We start from the raw sequence: 19299 nt of genomic DNA, 5'->3' as shown, positions 1-19299 counted from the left end.
ATGACTTCCTTGGATGGGGTCATGTGGTGGGAAGTGCCACTCCATTCAGGAGAATGTGGGGCCATTAACGTTGCTTTAGATGTAGAAGGTACCTCAATCACTTCTTGATGAACAAAAGCTAATCAAGAGGGGCCAGCGGCTGCTCTTGATGACTCGGAATCCTTCTTTTGTTTCCCCTTCTTGTCTTCCTGGCATTTCAATGGGCAATCCTTCTTCCAATGACCAAACTGCCACATATATGGCATGTTGTCTTTCTCCTTCTTGTACTTGTCATCCTTCTTCTCATCTTTGCCCTTCTTTTTGTCTTTGGAACCGTGACCCATAAGAGCCTCCAATCTTTGAAGATTTAGGATCTTGAATTGCTCCTCTTGGTCCAAGACCATAAGAACCAATTCCTCCCACTTGATGATATTTGTATGCCTGAGGTAATCAAAGAAGAGTAGAAACCTCCATCCAGAACAGATCATCTTTCTAGCATTTAGAATCTCCATTTGTAGTTGCTAGAGTCCACTGATGTGATCCCGCATAGATGTAGACTTGTTTGGGTCCAAAGTCCGCATTTGCAACTGGAAGGAGACCCTCTTCATAGGTTTTATTTGGATTCAACTGATCAAGATGCATATCTGATGTGAGCAATGATAGAGCAAGTATGCACAAGAGGAAAAGGAATGAGCAAATGCGAGCATTCAGCTTGTCCTACTGTGCTTGGGCCTTCTCCAATTGTGATTTCTCAATTTGAGAAAGAGTTGAAGACTCCTTGGTTGTTGGACGGTCAATGGTTTCAATCATGAGCTTTGTGAGATCATAGGAATCCAAGATAGCTTCCATCATCACTTGCCAATGCTGTAGTTTTCTCCATTGAGTTTCTGTTCTTGGGGAATATTTGGTAAAATTGAGACTTTGTGGTCCATCAAGGCACGAACTCCTCCGTGCCAACCCCGGGAGACATCCTGCTTGCCTTTGAATAACTTCACACGTGCGGGATAGGCCCCCTTTGGTTTTGAAAGGCAGCTGGATAAAAACTTCCTTTGCCCATTCACAAGAGAACTTTACCATGCCAAAGGCAATAAAAACTCAAATATGCTCCAAAAGGGTGAGGGTATTTCTTCCAACATTTCTCTTTGGGGTGAGTACCCTTCCCATAGCGTGGGCATTTAGGCTCCTTTGAATTTGTATCAAAGCTTGAGGAAGACTCCGAATGTGTAACGTGCTGCTTCTTTTTCCTGTTCTTGCCCTTTTTGTCCTTCTCCTGAAATCCTTAGTAAGGTTGGATCCACTAGTACCAATCTCCTTGAGTCACTCTTTGTGCTTCAAAACAAGCTAGCTCTTCCCATAGAAGAGTCTCCTGAATCCTGGAGGCAATAAGCAAGCTGGTATAGAAGGCATCATAATTGGGAGAGGGCAAATGAAAGCAGACTTCCTTCTTGGATAGGGTGGTAAATAACCTGATTTAACACTACTTACAACAAGTATAAAATTCACATAGAGTGAAAATGCAAATGTTACCACTTAATCTTAGATATTGGATATCCAATTGGTCCCAAACTTGGTGCGTCTTGCGCATAGTTGCCAAGAAACCCATTTCATAAGGTTAAGAAACCGTACCATACCTAGGCTTTTCATATACATATGAAACACCTATTTAAACTTTCACAAATGCCTTACCCTAAATGTCTTGGAACTTTTGTAATCATTGTTTATCATGGATTCATTTAACAGGTTGACATGGATATTGGCATTGATTGTTGGAGTTTTGTTTTGGGTGTTATCCATGATGATTGCATATATTAATTGCTCCTTTTCCAACTAAAGTTAATGTTGGGCAAGGAGGGGAACATGATGCATGCAAATATTAATGCTATGTCGAATGTTCATTTACATTGTATATATTAATTGATGATGCCAATCTATGTTTTCTATGTCATATGAGTCATATGCTATAAGTATATAAAACTTTCATACTTATTTTCATCTCAAATGTAACTCAATGAGCTCTAGCTTGATCTTCTTCAATCTTCAGTACATTTTGTTGTCAATAGCAACCAACAAGCCTTCGAATTAATTAGCCCCCTTGGTTTGCTTGGAGATTGGCCTTCAGACCTTGGACAACAAATTCTACCCCACACTTAATGTTGGCATGTTGGCCTCTTGAAATTTTCTGAAATCTCCATATTTCAGCTGCTGAATTTCAAGCACTAGGCCCTAAATTTTAAGCAGTCTTCCTAGGGTGGGTGGCAAACGTAATTTCTGTTGTAAATCATGGTTTAGCAGTAGAAATTCTTCAGTTGCATCCTCTTGGGATTGGATTTGGTTGAGATCTTGAGAGAAGCTATGAATTGTTTGATAGAATGGAGAGGAAGTTGGAGAGAGAAATTTCAAAGTTTCATTACCAAAATTGACTGAAATTTAATGCTTTCCTGCTATGAATGGTTGATTGACTGCAACCCACCATCAAAAGAAGTCCCACCTGCAGTCATCTACCCTTGTGGGCCTCAAACTTACTGTCACTTGTATGTAGGTATTCTACAGGGGCTGTCATGTGCCTCTAATGGCCTTTTGACTAGCTGGGGGCAGCTCTTTGATAGTCTCCAATGGCTAGGCTGATTACCAATGGCTGGAAAATTGCAAAAACAGCCCTCTCTCTTCCTCTCCCAAGTTTCCTCATGTTGGAATGATGCTCCAATAGCCTTTTCTTCACTTGCATGGGAAAATTTTGCCAAGTGGCAGGCTTCTTATTGCATTTTTCAGCAAATTTTTCTCCAAGTAAACTACTTTTCAGAATTTTAATACTGAAAATTAATTTAATGATTAATTCTTGCTTAGAAAATTGACCATACCAACCAACAATTCAATTGGCTAGGCCAAATTTTCATCCAAGTATTCGTGTGCATTTATTAACCTTGAATTGATATTGATTAATTAATGCCTAGTTCCTAATGTCACCGATGACATTAATTCTATTTTCTTTCGATCTTTGAGGGATGTGGTACTAAAATTGCATGGGACAAATAATTGCTTTCTTAGGGTCCTTGGCTTATCATTGTGAAATAACTAACTTGCACATCACATGTACATCTCACATTTTCACATTTGATTAACACTTAATCAAATGCTAAGCAAAGCATCAAAATTTCACATCCTTGTGACAACAACTGAGAATAAGAGTCATCATCATGTCCTTCGATGAGATTATTCTATTAAGGGATGCTAGCTCATCCCGCATGTCCTCCATTTTGTTGATATGATTATGCATAGAAAGGAAGTCATCAATAGAAAGCATTCAAAGTTTCTTCTCTATGGTGATACGGTGAGCAAAGGACTTTTGATGGTGCAAAGAAGAGAGCTTTGTCACTCAACACTTTGTTGTAGTCCAAAGTTTGTGCATATGCACAATGACAGAATCTTATAGACTTGTAAAGAGAAAAGGTCGTGCTTTAGAATTGAGTTGATCGCAAGGTTGGTCCATAGTAGAACCAATGTAAGGATTTGCTTTGCTGCTATGAGGCCGATTTGCCAAACCAAACTGCCTCAAGGATGCCATTATTTAAGGACATGTTTAGAGAGCGGTTGCAAATATGAACCACGGTTTTGAGTGCCTCTCCCCAAAATTCATGAGGGAGATTAGAAGTGGACAGCATGCACCGCACTCTTTCGCATAGTCATATTATATCTTTCAGCACCCCATTTGAAGAAGGGCTGTAAGGAGTTGTAAACTCCCTCTTAATTCCATGCAAGTTACAAAAAGACTTGAATTCAGTAGATGTGAACTCACCCCCTATATCAGTTCTCAAGCATTTCAGCTTTCTACTTGTCTAAGTGGTCACAAATGCATGAAAAGTTTTAAAAACAGCAAGCACTTCACTTTTCTTTTTCAACAGGTAAACCCAAATCTTTTTGGAACAATCATCAACAAAGGAGACAAAATATGCAGCACCACCCAACGATTTTACGGGCATACTACATACATTTGAATGCACTAAGTCGAAGACATTGGACTTACGAGAGACACCAGAGTAAAAGGGAATTTTTATTTGCTTTCCAAATTGACACTCATTACAAAAGTCAAGTTTAGAGCCTTTTCCATCAACCCTCTTCAAAGAGGTAAGGACATCAAGTCCTTTCTGGCTCATATATCCAAAAGTTCCTCTATGACTATGCTAGAGGCCACATTGGCCTTTTTCTTGCCTTTGGCTGCCTCAAATACATTTGTCTTATTCTCTTTTTTCTTTTTGTCTTCTGTATTCTTCTTTCTTTCTTGTTCCTTCTTGTAATACGTGCAATTAGGCTTCTTGTGGCCCTTCCGACCACAGTGATAGCAAGTAATGTCACTCCTTTCCTTTCCTTTGCTTTTGCTTCCGTTTCTCTGTCCAACATTTGCATTTTTCTTTTCAGCCCTACCTCTTACATTATAATCCGTGTTGCTGTCTTCTCCACTAGACATATGTCTAATTTCTTTATTCAAGATTGAACCCCTCACCCCATCATATGAGAGATAGGGGTTATTACTGAGAGAAACCACCAAGGTCTCCCAAGAATGATAAAAAAGATCGCCCTAAAACTTATCATCGAAATCCAAATTTGCACCCTTGAGCTGATTTAAAATTCTAGTAAATGCACTCAAGTGCTCAGCTGCGGGCTTTGACTCATCCAGTCGCATATTCACCAACTTGCGCATCAAATGCACTTTATTAACAGGTGTGGTGATCTCATAGGTAGTTTTCAGCTCCTCCCATATTGCATAACCTATATCTAAACCCTTAATTTCTGCCAAAATGTCATCAGTGACACCCATCTTAATGTAAGCCACAACCTTTTTGTCAACTCCAGCCCAATCTGCATCAAACATTTGTGTGGGTTTATCTTCCTGCAAAGCATCCTCACAATCCTTTCGGAACAATATGCCCTGCATACGGTCTTTCCAAAGGTCAAAGCCGTGACCATCAAACCGTTTGATTTCCATCAAACTCTTGATGTCTGAACTGGAAGAAGTTGCAGCCATTTTATCACAAACACAAGAGTAAATGCCCTGGACTGAAGGAGCACAAGCTAAACCAGCAAATACATTGCTGTTCTTCCTCAAACAGTAATAAATATCTGTTGTTTGTACATGAACTAGCCACCACACGGGCAAAAATTGCAGAAATTTACCAAATTCTCCACACAGCCCCAAAATTTCAGGTCTAATAGTGCTGAGGAAATTTTACTCGAAAGAGTGAAATTCCGGCAAATTTGGCGAAATCCCCAATTTGATTGAGGTCCCCACACGCAATGTTTGCAATTTCTAGCCTGATTGTTGTTGTCAAGCATAGACGGGATTAAATATGGGAAAAGCCCCAAATTTTCGGGCTCAAATTTGCACAAGTCTAAGACTTGTGCTTCCACGCATGAACTCCCGTTAAAAGAAAAGGAGGTAAAAGGAAATTTCTGAGTTTAAAGAAAGTGACGGGTGTGACAAGGGGGGGGGGGGGGGGGGTTCTGTTGACCCTGCCCCGTCACGTCGCGACTGCTGGTTGTCAATCGCGAGTCCAGCAACTGTTGCCCATTCTTGGCCCGTGCTGGTCCTGTTGGCGCCTGCCATTGCCCCGTCACTCGCTGCTGCCCAGTCATGCCACACGCTTGAGGTTTGCCATGCTTGGCACTGCCCCGTCGCCTGTACGCTACACGCCTGCTGCACATGCTTGCTGTACGGCTGCTTGTGGTCCGTGAGATTGACCTGTTCACGAGCTGATTGTTGCTTGTCAGTCCAGTGGTCTCAGGAAGCGTGCACAATCTATGCTCTGATACCAGTTTTTGGAGCTCAGCTGGCGGAGTGAGCAGCAGTTCGAGGAGTGAGGGTGACAATACGATTAGATTTGAGTGTACCAACAATGTGTTGGTATACAAAAAATAAAATGTATTTATAGTTAGGGCACGTAAGGGTGCATTCACATGTACAACTAAATAATGTACGTGTACTATACACGGAGGTGGAAAAAGGGCATTTATCCCAAGACTAGCCATTTCCAACATTGTCCAATTTAGTCATTCCACCATACCATTCTCGGATGGGGTACTTGCATTAGCAAAGTTCATCAATGCTATGCCGCCCATAGAACGTGTTAAACTCATAAATTCGCCACCAAGGTGTGCACGAACACCTTGAACCCTGTACGTGGACTGATTCTCCACCAAGTCTTTTCATACACAGAAAGTAGAAAATGCCTCCCATTTGGGCTTTAGGAAATAAGCCCAAACATATCCTTAGAAATCCTCCACTCTCAACATATTGTCAAGCTTCAAAAGGATAGTAGCTTGGTGGAAAGTGTGTTTGAGAATAAGCCAGTTTCATGGTTGTGGTTCTAGTAATTTGTGCATAAATGAAGCGTTTTTTCTTCGTCATAATGTACCAGGGGCTTACTCAACAACATATGATCAAATCACACTTCAATAGGGTTATGGTGTAATGGTTTAATACTGTTTCTTACCAGCATCATTGGAGGTGGTGGATTCTTGACAAGACCTTAAATTTCGTGCTGCTGTGCAGAGAGATTTACAAATTTGAGCAAAGCTCAAATTTTCAATGTATGGTGCAAAGATCTCATGAGAGGGGGGCCTCTCTAAGAATTCCAGTAAGGAAGACAATTATTTGTTGTTGATGTATTTGCTTCTGTTCAAGGTGTTCATGACGAGATTGGCCCAAAGATGACATAGTACATGTACAGGTTAGACTGGGTTGTACGAAAGACCATGTGATTGCAACCAATCTCTTTATTCAAAGAGCCCAGTAACATGTCCATGCTAGAAAAAGTGCATGCTCAGTCATAGATTGATTATAAGTCTTTAGTACTCCCCTCACACTCTTTCAGAACAGTTAATGCATGTTCAAAGGAAAGTTGAATTTTCTGTCTGATACATTTGAAATAATTTAAGTTTTCCATTACCTACAATTGCAAGACAATATAATCCTCATACTCAACTGGCAGATTTCAGCAAAATTGTAAATAGCTAGGTGAATCATATTTCATTTTATCGACTTAATCCCTAGAATGGCTTTAGAAAGATGGGGATATCTGTTCTGTAGTCTGTAGCTTGTCAACCAAGCATAATTAATTATTTAAACCTCCTTCAGGACTGAAACATGTGCTGCCATGCAGGGGTGGTGGTCTGATATCATTGGAAAACCTGATTTTCTTTGCCAAAGAATATCCTGTATGCATTCTGTCTTTTGCCATTTCACCTGATTTTTTCTAGACTTCAGTTACTTTTGTACGGAAAAGACAGTAAATCAGGCATGTGCTTTGAGATAGTCACATACTTTTCTGCATCTACAATGCAGAAATCATTTAAAAAATTGCTACATAAGGAACAAGGTCGGAGGGCAACATGGGAATACCCATTTGCTGTTGCAGGCATCAATATTTCATTTATGTTGATTCAAATGCTGGATCTACGTTCAGGTAATGTGTCACAAGCCTCATCCTGTTTCATGGCATCATTTTCTAGATTAAGCTCCGATTTCTCCTTGTCTAGGAAAAGTTACCATAAACATGTAGCATGAGAAGGTATCACGGTGGTGCGGCTAGGCTGACTTGATCCTCCCTTCATGTCTTGATATTTCACGATGACATGTTTATTTTTGTTTCAACCATATATGCTTCTGGAATGTGTTCTTTCTTTTTGATCAGCTCATGTTAAACTATATCAACCTGATGAAACCCTTTGGTTGGCCAAAGTCAACAGGAAACAGACTGCCCTTTACAACTGCCTATCCCTGCACCAAGAAAACAAAGGGTAATTTTGACCAGAAACCCAGACTAAAATAATTGGCTCTAGTGAGCAGGAACAAACTCACATCCAAGAAGGGCCAATCCTATTTGCCTATAGCATTAAGTCTTCCCAACAATAATACATCAGAATCTACTGAATGAATGATTTGTATCAAGTAATGTAGTCCTTATCATTTACCAAGGTTGAGACAACTGTAAAACAGAGCTGGTTGCTATTGTATACATCATAGCACCTTGTTTAACTTGTGGGAAAGGATGTGTGAATCCCATGAGTGCCTTTTCTTGCTATGCATAAGTCATCAAAGAAGTATTGAAGTCAGCTAAGCAGGTGCACTATATACTCCTCAAATACCTGGTAACTCAAACATTCTGAAAGACCAGCAACTTTAGTCTGCTGTAACTCTAAACAGTTCTAATGCTCAGAAATCGGCGAGTTGGTCTGAATTATGTACCTGATGGTGCATAGCCTTGGGTCAGTCTATCCTTAGCTTCTCTCCTCATAGTAAATCTTGGCCCTGCAAAAGTAATCCCTAGATAGATATATCTTTGGACCTGTTCCATTGTCTCCCTTCTTAGAAAAGTGTGAGCAACCGGAAGCAAAGAGCCACTGCTGCAATAAACTGCAAGAATCCAAAAGATAGAAAAGAACACTCGGCACTAAGTCACCAGCAGTGTGCATCAGTTTCGCTCTCTCTAGGTGGAAGCTTTTGTGATGAAGGATGAGTATTTGGGTGACTGACTATGGAGAAAGGAGCTTCTTTAATAGACGGAAAACTAATGCAAGAAATGACCACTTGGGCAGCCCCAAAATGGGTGCAAAAAACAGGTTGCCCGTAAGTGCCCATACTCACACATTCCTGAGATGTCCTCTCTAACACGCTGTGTCAGATCATGGGTGATTTGTATGGTAAAAGATACAATGATATTGACTTATCATAGTACATACAACAATAACCATTAGATAGGACCATGGTGATCAAGCCAACACCAAGGTGCCTCGGAAAGACACTAATATTGATGTTGATCACATCAATCCTTGACCATAGAAAGTAGCCATAGTTGAATTTTGATGCACAACGCAATCCAACTTTGCACAAAGCACATCATGACCTAGGATTTTGCACCTTTGGCGAGGTTGCCAAACTATCCCCTTGTGAGCTCAAACTAGGAGCAAAGATCTCTCTCTATCAAGCAAAACAACTCATTATGAACACAAAGAAGCCTTCCCTATAAATGCAAAGAAGCCTCATGCTCAAGTAGCATAGAGGACATATGCTCAATAACTAATAGGTGTTATTGATGTCTAAGCTCGTAAGGCGGCGTCCATACCATCAAAGTCTAGAGAAGCTTATAGAAAAGAGTTGCTACAAGATGTGCTTTTGGATGGAGGGATTGCATGTTTCATGTCCGCGGAGTGTGCGAGGATTGAGACATGCGATGTTGTGGTTCGCACAGTGAGAGAGAGTGAGTGTAGAGTAGAGTAGAGAGAGAGAGAGAGAGAGAGAGAGAGAGCGCAAGACTCAATGTGGGTACAATCTATATATATATATATATATATATATATATATATATATATATATATATATATATATATATATATATTTATGTATGTATGTATGTATGTTTGTGTAAGGGTGAGTGCACACCCGAAACACTGTAAAAGGCACAATGACCCTTCAGCAGAGTGCACGAGGATCGAGACGTGCGATGTTATGGTTCGGATGGGGAGAGAGAGAGTGCAGAGTAGAGAGAGAGAGAGAGAGAGAGAGAGAGAGAGAGAGAGAGAGAGAGAGAGAGAGAGAGAGAGAGAGAGAGAGAGAGAGAGAGCACTGTTGAGCTCAGATGGCACAAGGATTGAGACACGCAGTGCTTGCTAGCAGCACAGAGAGAGAGATAGAGAGAGTGCAGAGTAGTGAGAAGAGTGAACACGACTTGTGGGCCTCTTTAGGTTTATATATATATATATATATATGTATGTATGTATGTATGTATGTATGTATGTGAAAGTACAAGTGTGCTAAGGGTGTGTTCACACCCGAGCACATATAAAAGGCACGAGGGCCCTTTATTCCCAACTGTCAGAGTGCAGCGGTGCGGAAGCGTAGGACTGAGAGAGAGAGAACGCAGAGAGAGAAGAGAGAGAAAGAGACAGTGGACGATGAAGATCTGCTGTATAAAGAATGCTGAATATAAAGATATGCAGATATATACACGGGCGCAGTGCGCTGGACTGCGTGTCTCCACCTCGACGATGCAACCTGCTGTTCACCTCGAAGTCCGCTGCAGTCTGCACTGTCTACTGTCTGAAATCTGCGAACAGAGACGGAATCTGCGCGTGTCACCGGTCTGTAATCTGTGAGCAGAGAAGTGTACAAGACTGCTGAAAGTGCCAGGTATAAATAGCCAAAAAACCGGGGGAAACAGGGCGCCAGAAATGGCCAGGCGGCTGCATTAAATGCAGCCGACTAGCTGCTGCAGGTCGGACTGCCACGTGGCAGTCCGACTGCACCAGCCTGCTGCCCCTGATCAGGCTATGACCTGATCTCTAACACCCCCTCTCAGAGCCTGGGCAGGGCAGAAGCCTGAGGGATCTGGAATGTCTCCGAAGTAGAGCCTGAGGAAGCGCCTTCGTAAACAAATCCGCAAGATTGTCCTCCGTGTTGCAATACTCCACAGTGATGGTCTCATCCAGAAGCTTTTCTCGGATGAAGTGGTACTGGATCTCAATGTGCTTCGTCCGGGCATGAAAAACAGGGTTCCTTGCCAAGGCAATGCAACTCTCATTGTCACATCGCAGCAATGTAGGACGAGGCTGGGGGCACCCAAGCTCCTCCAATAATCTCCGAAGCCACACAACCTCGCATGTGGTGGAGGACGCGGCCCGATACTCCGCCTCAGTAGACGAAAGGGCTACCGTGGGCTGCTTCTTGCTACTCCATGAAATAACACCTGCACCCAAAGTAAAACAGTAACCTGTAGTAGACTGCCTGTGGTCCACGTCACCGGCCCAATCCGAGTCGCTCCAACCTGCAAGGACAAGATCTGACCCATCTGTCCCTGCGGGGTAATGAATCCCTAAATCAGACGTCCCCCTCAGATACCGAAGTATTCTCTGAGCAGCCTGCCAATGCACCGTCTTAGGTTCACTCATGAACCCTGCCAAGAGCCCAACAGCAAAACATAGATCAACCCTAGTGTTGAGAAGCCAAATCAAAGACCCAATCAACTGTCGATAGCGGGACGCATCCGCCAAAGGAGAAGCTGAATGGGAAGTGGCCTTTCAATTCGGATCCATAGGAGTAGATAGGGCCCGGCAATCCTCCATCTCAAAAGACACCAAGAGCTCCTGAACATATCTCTGTTGAGAGATAAAGATCCCCCTCTGAGACTGATAAATCTCATGGCCCAAAAAGAAATGGAGTAGACCCAAATCCGTCATCTCGAACGTCTGATGTAAAGCTGACTTCGTCGCTTGGACCTGCTGTGCATCATCACCTGTGACAATCAAATCATCAACGTATAAGACAAACAGCACACAACCATTCTCGGAAGTGTGAACATACAGCTGCGGATCGGCCTTGGACCGCCGATATCCCAACTGAGATTGGAGGAACAAATCAGTCTTCTCGTTCCATGCATGCGGAGCCTGCTTGAGGTCATACAAGGCCTTCTTCAACCTGTAGACTTTTCCATCGGAAGATCCAAAGCCAGGAGGTTGCTCAACATAGATCTCCTCCTTCAAATCACCATTGAGGAAGGCCGACTTCACATCCAACTGATAAACAGGCCATCTCCTATGGCCAGCCAAAGCAAGAACAGCTCTAATGGTCGCCATACGAGCTGTGGGGGCAAAAGTATCATGATAGTCAATACCTGGGCGCTGTGCAAAACCTTTAGCAACAAGGCAAGCCTTGTGCTTATCCAAAGTACCATCGCTTAGGTATTTGGTCTTGAAAACCCACTTGACTCCAATCACCTTCTTCTTCGGGGGGCGAGGCACAAGTGACCAAGTGCCATTCCTCTCAATAGCCTCCAACTTGGCTTCCATAGCTTTCTTCCATGGGGCGGACTGTAAAGCCTCCTTCACGGAGGTGGGCTCTCGATCCTGCATAACACGGGCCATCAAACAATAGTTGGAGCAAACAAGCTCCGTAGAATGTGCCTGGTGCCTCTGTGACCGCCGCAGACCATCCTGCGGTCAACTGAGGGGTCTGTCGGTGCTCCATCATGGTGCGCGCCATCTCGATCACACAGCGGTTCTTCCGTTCAAGAATACCATTTTCTTGAGGAGTGTTGGTATTGGCAAACTCCTGGTGAATTCCTCTATCTGCACAAAACCGAGCAAACTCATTAGAAACAAATTCACCTCCCTTGTCGAATCGCAAGGTCTTCAACTTCCGGCCCGATCGGTTCTCCTCAAAGAGAAGCCAATCCTTGAAGTGCGAGAAAGCTTCTGCCTTTAGTGCCAAAAAGTAGGCCCATGTCATCCTGCTGTAATCATCCACGATCAGCATGAAGTACGAGCTCCCACGCAGGGACTCATTCCTCATAGGGCCACATAGATCCGTAGATACTAGCTCCATCGGTGAAGTAGACCGCCGCGAAGCTGTGTGGGGAATGGCATCCCTATGCTGTTTCCCCCGTATGCAGGAGACACATGGCTGCTGGCTCACCACTATATCCGGCAACCCTCGAACAAGCTGTCCACGTGACGCCCTCCGAAGATAGTCATAGTTCAGGTGACCAAACCGAGCATGCCATAACTCTGACTATGACTGAGAGGTAAGAAGAAGAGTAGAGAGGGCGGTGGAAGACTTGAGTTTGTAAATGCCGTTCTCCTCATATCCGGATGAGAGAACCTTTCTCGACCCACGGTCAAGGACTCGCACCGTAGAACTGTCAAACTCCACCAAAAGACCAAGGGAGCAAATCTTATTAACTGAAAGGAGATGGTACCCTAATCCTGGTACATGCAAAACCTCTGAGATATGGGTACCACCTCGTCCATCCGGAATAAGCTGCATCTTACCCCGACCTGCAATAGATACTGAAGAGCTGTCTCCAATGAGAATCTGCCCACGCGAGGGTCACAACTGGGCAACACCATCTGATGAAGGAGTCGTGTGCCGTGAGGCACCACTGTCATCAATCCACTCTCGAGCCTGGGGAGCCGTCATCGCAGCATCAGAAGCATTCGGTGAAGCGTCCTCAATGACAACTAGATGAAAAAATGCAGTTGATGAGGGTGCAGCCACCGCTCCAGAATCCTTGGTGTCCTTCTTGTTGGTGTCCTTCGTGTCTTTGTCAGGGCAATCCTTCTTCCAATGGCCAGTCTTTCCACAAATATGGCATGTGGAATCTTTGTCCTTGTCCTTCTCCTTGTCCTTCTTGGACTTGTTATCCCCCTTCTTCTTTTGGTCCTTCCCCTTCTTCTGAGAGGCTTGACCTGTCAACGCCTCCGACTTGGAAGCATTCTATCCCTTTAACTGTTCCTCTTGGTCCAAGACCATAGGAACCAACTCTTCCCAACAAAGAGTAGACTCTCGCCCCGAAGCAATAAGGGCAGAGTAAAATGTACCGAATCGTGGCGGTAACTGGGACAATAGTGTGATCGCCATGTCTTCGGAGGAAATCGGCTTCCCCGCATTCTGAACCTGCATCTGAAGCTGCCTTAGCTTGTTAATGTGCTTCCGTAGTGAAGAAGACTTATTTACGGACAAGGTCCGCATCTGTACCTCCAAAGAAACCCGCTTCATTAGGGTCATCCGATTGTACATCTGATCAAGCTCCAGCCATATCTCCCGAGCCACCGTCAAGTGCTCGATGTGAGCGATCACGGCTGTTGTGCATGATAGAAAGAGAAAGGATCGAATCCTGGCATTCAGTTTGTCCCAATGAGACTGGGCCTTGGCCAACTCCGCACGAGCATCGGAAGAGAGTTTGGACTCATCTCTTACCGAAGGCCGGTCAATCTCCTCCTGTACTAGCTCCGCCAAATCATAGGACTCAAGAATGGCCAACATCATGACGCGCCAAATGCGGTAGTTGTCGCCGTCGAGCTTCTGATCTGTAGGAAGAGCCGGTAAGACAGGCACCTTCCGGTCCATAATCGCCTGGAACTCCAAGTCCATCTCTGTAGACATCTTCACCTGCAATGCCTTCACAAACGCAAAAGCAGCCCCCTCTGACTGGGAAAACTCAGCATGCTAAGGCTCTTCCGTGTCCTGAAGCTTCTTCACCCGCCGAAGGCGATGAAAAAAGCAAAACCTGCACTTGTAGGCTGAAAACTCAAGCTTCCTCCGCGTCAAACAGCAGTAAACAGCAGCAAATCCACCACCTGTACTCCTTTCCTGTGCGCCCACACTCGTTTCAGCCTTGTTCCAAGGCGCAGCCCTCCTGGCTGCCCTTAAACGCAAAAAACGCAAATTTGTGTCGCGATGGAAACTCCTTTTCAGGTTGATTCTGCGCTCAGTCAGCCCTCAAACACTGCTCTGATACCATGTCAGAGTGCAGCGGTGCGGAAGCGTAGGACTGAGAGAGAGAGAACGCAGAGAGAGAAGAGAGAGAAAGAGACAGTGGACGATGAAGATCTGCTGTATAAAGAATGCTGAATACAAAGATATGCAGATATATACACGGGCGCAGTGCGCTGGACTGCGTGTCTCCACCTCGACGATGCAACGTGCTGTTCACCTCGAAGTCCGCTGCAGTCTGCACTGTCTGCTGTCTGAAATCTGCGAACAGAGATGGAATCTGCGCGTGTCACCGGTCTGTAATCTGCGAGCAGAGAAGTGTACCAGACTGCTGAAAGTGCCAGGTATAAATAGCCAAAAAACCGGGGGAAATAGGGCGCCAGAAATGGCCAGGCGGCTGCATTAAATGCAGCCAGCTGGCTGCTGCAGGTCGGACTGCCACGTGGCAGTCCGACTGCCAGTCCGACTGCACCAGCCTGCTGCCCCTGATCAGGCTATGACCTGATCTCTAACACAACAACCTCCCACTAAAGGCAATGTGCCTTAAGAGGAGAAAAGAATTAGCTAAGTCTAGATATGTACAAAGCTGAAATACATATATCTATCCAACTCCCATCATCTGTTGGCAATGAGCAAACCGCTCTGCTGAAAGACTCTTCGTGAGAAGGTCTGCAGGATTATCATCTGTATGCACTTTGACAAGATCAATCCTCTTGCTGTCAAGTACATCTCTAATGAAGTGGTACTTCACCTGTATGTGCTTCGTCTTTGCACGAAAGACGAGATTCCGTGCTAGCATGATAATACTCTGACTATCACAATGGAGAACAGGTAACTCTGTAATGCCAAGCTCTCCCACCAGACGTGAAAGCCATAACACCTCCTTGCATGCCTCAGTGGCAGACACATACTCTGCCTCTGTAGTAGACAATGCAACACACTTTTGTAGCCTGGAGATCCAAGAGACTACTCCTCTTGTGAAGGTAAACACATACCCAGAAGTGGACTTTTTGCAATCCGCATGACCAACATAGTCTGCATCCGTAAAGTTAACAACAGATGCCTTTTGCATTCCAAAGCAGATGCACAAATCCTTTGTGCCTTTGAGGTATCTCATAATAGTGTCATGGCCAATTGAGCCTTCTCATCATCAGATGTAGGGCTATCCTCTGCACTGAGTTTCATATATGGAGGCAATGGAACCCCAATTGTTTTTTCCCCTCCATATTGAAACGCTATAAAACCTTGGAGATATACTCCTGGTGAGATAGATAGAGTAATCCTTTCGACCTATCTATGAGTATTCACATGCCTAGAATGTGATTTGCATCACCAAGATCCCTTATATCAAAGCTGCCATGAAGACTTTGCTTGCGGCCTTCTTGGTGTACAAGCAGTGATCCACTTGACTTTTATGAAAACCTTGAGACTGCATAAATGTAATAAACTTATGATACCATTCTCTTGGTGCTTGTTTCAGCCCATATAAACTCCTTTTGAGTTTACATACCATCTTCTCTTTCCCTTTTGCCACAAACCCTTCAGGCTGTTGTATATATATGTCTTCATGTAGATGACTATGTAAGAATGTAGTCTTTAAATCCATCTGTATGAGCTCCATATCTTCAGTTGCAACCAAGCCCAAAATGGTTCTCAATGTAGTCATCTTGACTATAGGAGAAGTGTTCTCATCAAAGTCAACTCCATGTTCCTGCTTGTACCCCTTTGCAACCAATCTTGCTTTGTACTTTGGTGAGGAACCAGAAGTGACCTTCTTCTTGTAAACCCATTTGCATGGAAGGGTTTTGTATCCCTTAGGCAGCTGCACCAAGTCCCAAGTGCCATTTTTCTCAAGAGATTCCATCTTTGACAACATAGCTTTATACCATTTCTTGCTATCCTGCCTGTCCATTGCTTCCTTGAAGCAAAACGGTTCACCACATTCTGTCAACATGACATAATCAGCCACATTGTTTGTACCAGGAATAAATCTATCAGGTTATCTAGTAGCTCTAGATGATCTCCTAACCCAATGATCATTGTTTGCTGGCTGTTGACATTTTCAGCTTGCTGTCCTGGCATTTTAGCCTGCAAATCAGCATTAACAGCTTGCTATCCTGGCTGTTCCTACACATGTAGTGGCTCATTATCATCGGCAATGGCTGGCTGATCATTTCCAGCATTATTTTTTGCATTTGCAGGCTCATTTACAGTAGGTATTTGTTGCTGTACAGTGGGCATATTTTACTGTCCAAAAGGTATTTCTTCTTAGAATATAACCCTATGGATCTCCTCAGTCTTTTCGGGCTGTTTATGCATGCGATCTTCCCGGAAGATAACATCATTGCTGTGTACTACTTTTCTTTTCTTGGGATCCTATAATCTATACCCCATTTCACCCTCTGTAGGAGTCGATGAGGCACAAAGATAGAGGTAGGCAGACCTTACGCTCTGAGAGAGACAGAGAGAGTGCGAGTAAGCAGAGTAGAGAGTGAACTCGTTTTTCGGTACAAGGACGAGTGTACCACTTTAGGTTTTAGATAGATATATGTATGAAAGTACAATGTGCTAAGGGTGTGTTCACATCCGTGCATATATAAAAGGCACGATGGCCCTTTATTTCCAACAACCTCCCGCCTTAAGAGGAGAAAAGAATCAGCTAAGTCTAAGTATGTACAAAGCTGAAATAAATATATCTATCCAACTCCCATCATCTGTCAGCAATGAGTAAACCGCTCTGTTGGAAGACCCTTCGTGAGAAGGTCTGCACGATTATCATCTGTATGCATTTTGACAAGCTCAATGCTCTTGCTGTCAAGTACATCTCTAATGAAGTGATATTTCACCTGGATGTGCTTTGTCTTTACATGAAAGACAGGATTCCGTGCTAGCATGATAGCACTCTAACTATCACAAAGGAGAACAAGTAACTCTGTGATGCCAAGCTCTCCCACCAGACGTGAAAGCCATAAAGCCTTCTTGCATGCCTCAGTGGCAGCTACATACTCTGCCTCTGTAGTAGACAATGCAACACACTTTTGTAGCCGCGAGATCCAAGAGACCACTCCTCCTATGAAAGTAAACATATACCCAGAAGTGGACTTTCTACAGTTCGCATGACTAGCATAGTTTGCATCTGTAAAGCCAACAACAGATGCCTTCTACTTTCCAAAGCAGATGCACAACTCCTTTGTGCCTTTGAGGTATCTCATAATACCTTTCATTGCATCCCAATGCTTCTTGCCAGGGGTTGCCATGTATCTGCTAACCACTCCCACTACAAAATCAATGTCAGGACATGTAGCAACCATAGCATACATCAAACTGCCAACAGCTGAAGCATATGGTATCTTGGCCATTTCAGCCTTCTCATCATCAGATGTAGGGCTGTCCTCTGCATTGAGTTTCACATATGGAGGCAATGGAACCCCAGTTGTTTTCTCTCCCTCCATATTGAAACGATGCAAAACTTTGGAGATATACTCTTGCTAAGATAGATAGAGTAAACCTTTAGATCTATCTTTGAGTATTCTCATGCCAAGAATGTGATTTGCATCACCCAAATCCTTCATGTTAAAGCTGCCATGAAGACTTTGCTTCAATGAATCCAAGACATGAGAATCCCTGCCAGCAATCAGCATGTCATCAACATACAAAACCAAGATAATCAGGTTGTCATCTGTTGCCTTCTTGGTGGCAGTGATCCACTTGACTTCTATGAAAGCCTTGGGACTGCATGAATGTATCAAACTTATGATACCATTCTCTTGGTGCTTGTTTCAGCCCATACAAACTCCTTTTGAGTTTACAGACCATTTGTTCTTTCCCTTGTTCAACAAACCCTTTAGGCTGCTGCACATATATGTTTTCATGCAGATCACCATGTAAAAACGCAGTCTTTGCATCCATCTGTATGAGTTCCATATCCTGAACTACAACCAAGCCCAAAATGGTTCTCAATGTAGTCATCTTGACTACAGGAGAGAAAATCTCATCAAAATCAATTCCATGCTCCTGCTTGTACCCCTTTGCAACCAATCTTGCTTTGTACTTTGGTAAGGAAGCAGAAGTGACCTTCATTTTGTAAACCCATTTGCATGGAAGGGTTTTCTGCCCTTTAGGCAACTGCACCAAGTCCCAAGTGCCATTTTTGTCAAGAGATTCCATTTCTAACAGCATGGCTTTATACCATTTCTTGCTGTCATGTTTGTCCATTGCTTCCTTGAAGCAAGACGGTTCGCCATAGTCTGTTAACATGACATACTCAGCCACATTAATTGCACCAGGAACAAATCTGTCAGGTTGTCTAGTAGCCCTAGACGATCTTCTAACCCAATGGTCATTGTTTGCTGGCTGTTCCTGCAAATTTCCATTTTCAGCATGTTGTCCTGGCATTTCAGCCTGCAAATCAGCATTAACAGCTTGCTATCCTGGCTGTTCCTACATATGTAATGGCTCATTTTCATGGGCAATAGCTAGCTAATCATTTCCAGCATCATTTTCTGCATTTAAAGGTTCATTTACTTCATGTTTACCTTGAATCACAAAAGTCTTACCATCCCTTTCAAATTCCAGTGTATTATGATGATAACTACGTTTTAAGGATGGTTTCAATCTCCATAGCCACTCCCTCTCTAAAGCAATATCGGCTCTTTCCATATTCATAATTTGGAAATCAAGTTTATCTTTATATCCTTGAATCTCAATTTCCAAATTGGATACCATTGTATCCCATATTTTATTATCTTGACCTTGCATCATATGAACAACATATTGATGCCCACTCTTTTGTTGGGGAAGTTTCAATTTTTTGACAAGTGCATAATTTATGAAATTGTGGGTAGCCGAGTCATCAATCATGACTCTAACCCTCTTTCCAGCTATCAATCCATGCACTCTAACTAAATCATGTGGCCCAAAAGTAGGCTGCCACATAGAAGTTGACATACAACACCTATGTTGTACATCCTTGTGCAAAACCTCTAAAGATTTATACTTTACATGCCCCTTTAATTCTAGGGTATGCACTACATGGATTTCTTTTTCTTTTCCCTTGCCCT

At 43.5% G+C, this 19299-nt stretch overlaps 1 protein-coding gene across 3 annotated transcripts in view; it reads left to right on the top strand.

Annotated features, from left to right (window-relative positions):
- The window catches only part of LOC148032671 (uncharacterized), a 69468-nt gene that overhangs the window by 27827 nt on the left and 22342 nt on the right, over positions 1–19299 (top strand). For all 3 annotated transcript variants that reach the window (XM_087683291.1, XM_087683290.1, XM_087683289.1), the window contains 2 exons: positions 7134–7188; positions 7316–7436. In XM_087683291.1, coding sequence (XP_087539417.1) covers positions 7134–7188; positions 7316–7436 — 176 coding nt within the window. The remainder of the gene's footprint in view (positions 1–7133; positions 7189–7315; positions 7437–19299) is intronic.

The sequence above is a fragment of the Lygodium microphyllum genome, chromosome 8, assembly GCF_053477565.2.
Source record: "Lygodium microphyllum isolate KBCC chromosome 8, Lygodium_microphyllum_v1.1.10, whole genome shotgun sequence".
NCBI lineage: Eukaryota > Viridiplantae > Streptophyta > Polypodiopsida > Schizaeales > Lygodiaceae > Lygodium > Lygodium microphyllum.
Note: the sequence above shows the minus strand (reverse complement) of the source record. Positions and strands in the feature narration are given on the sequence as shown.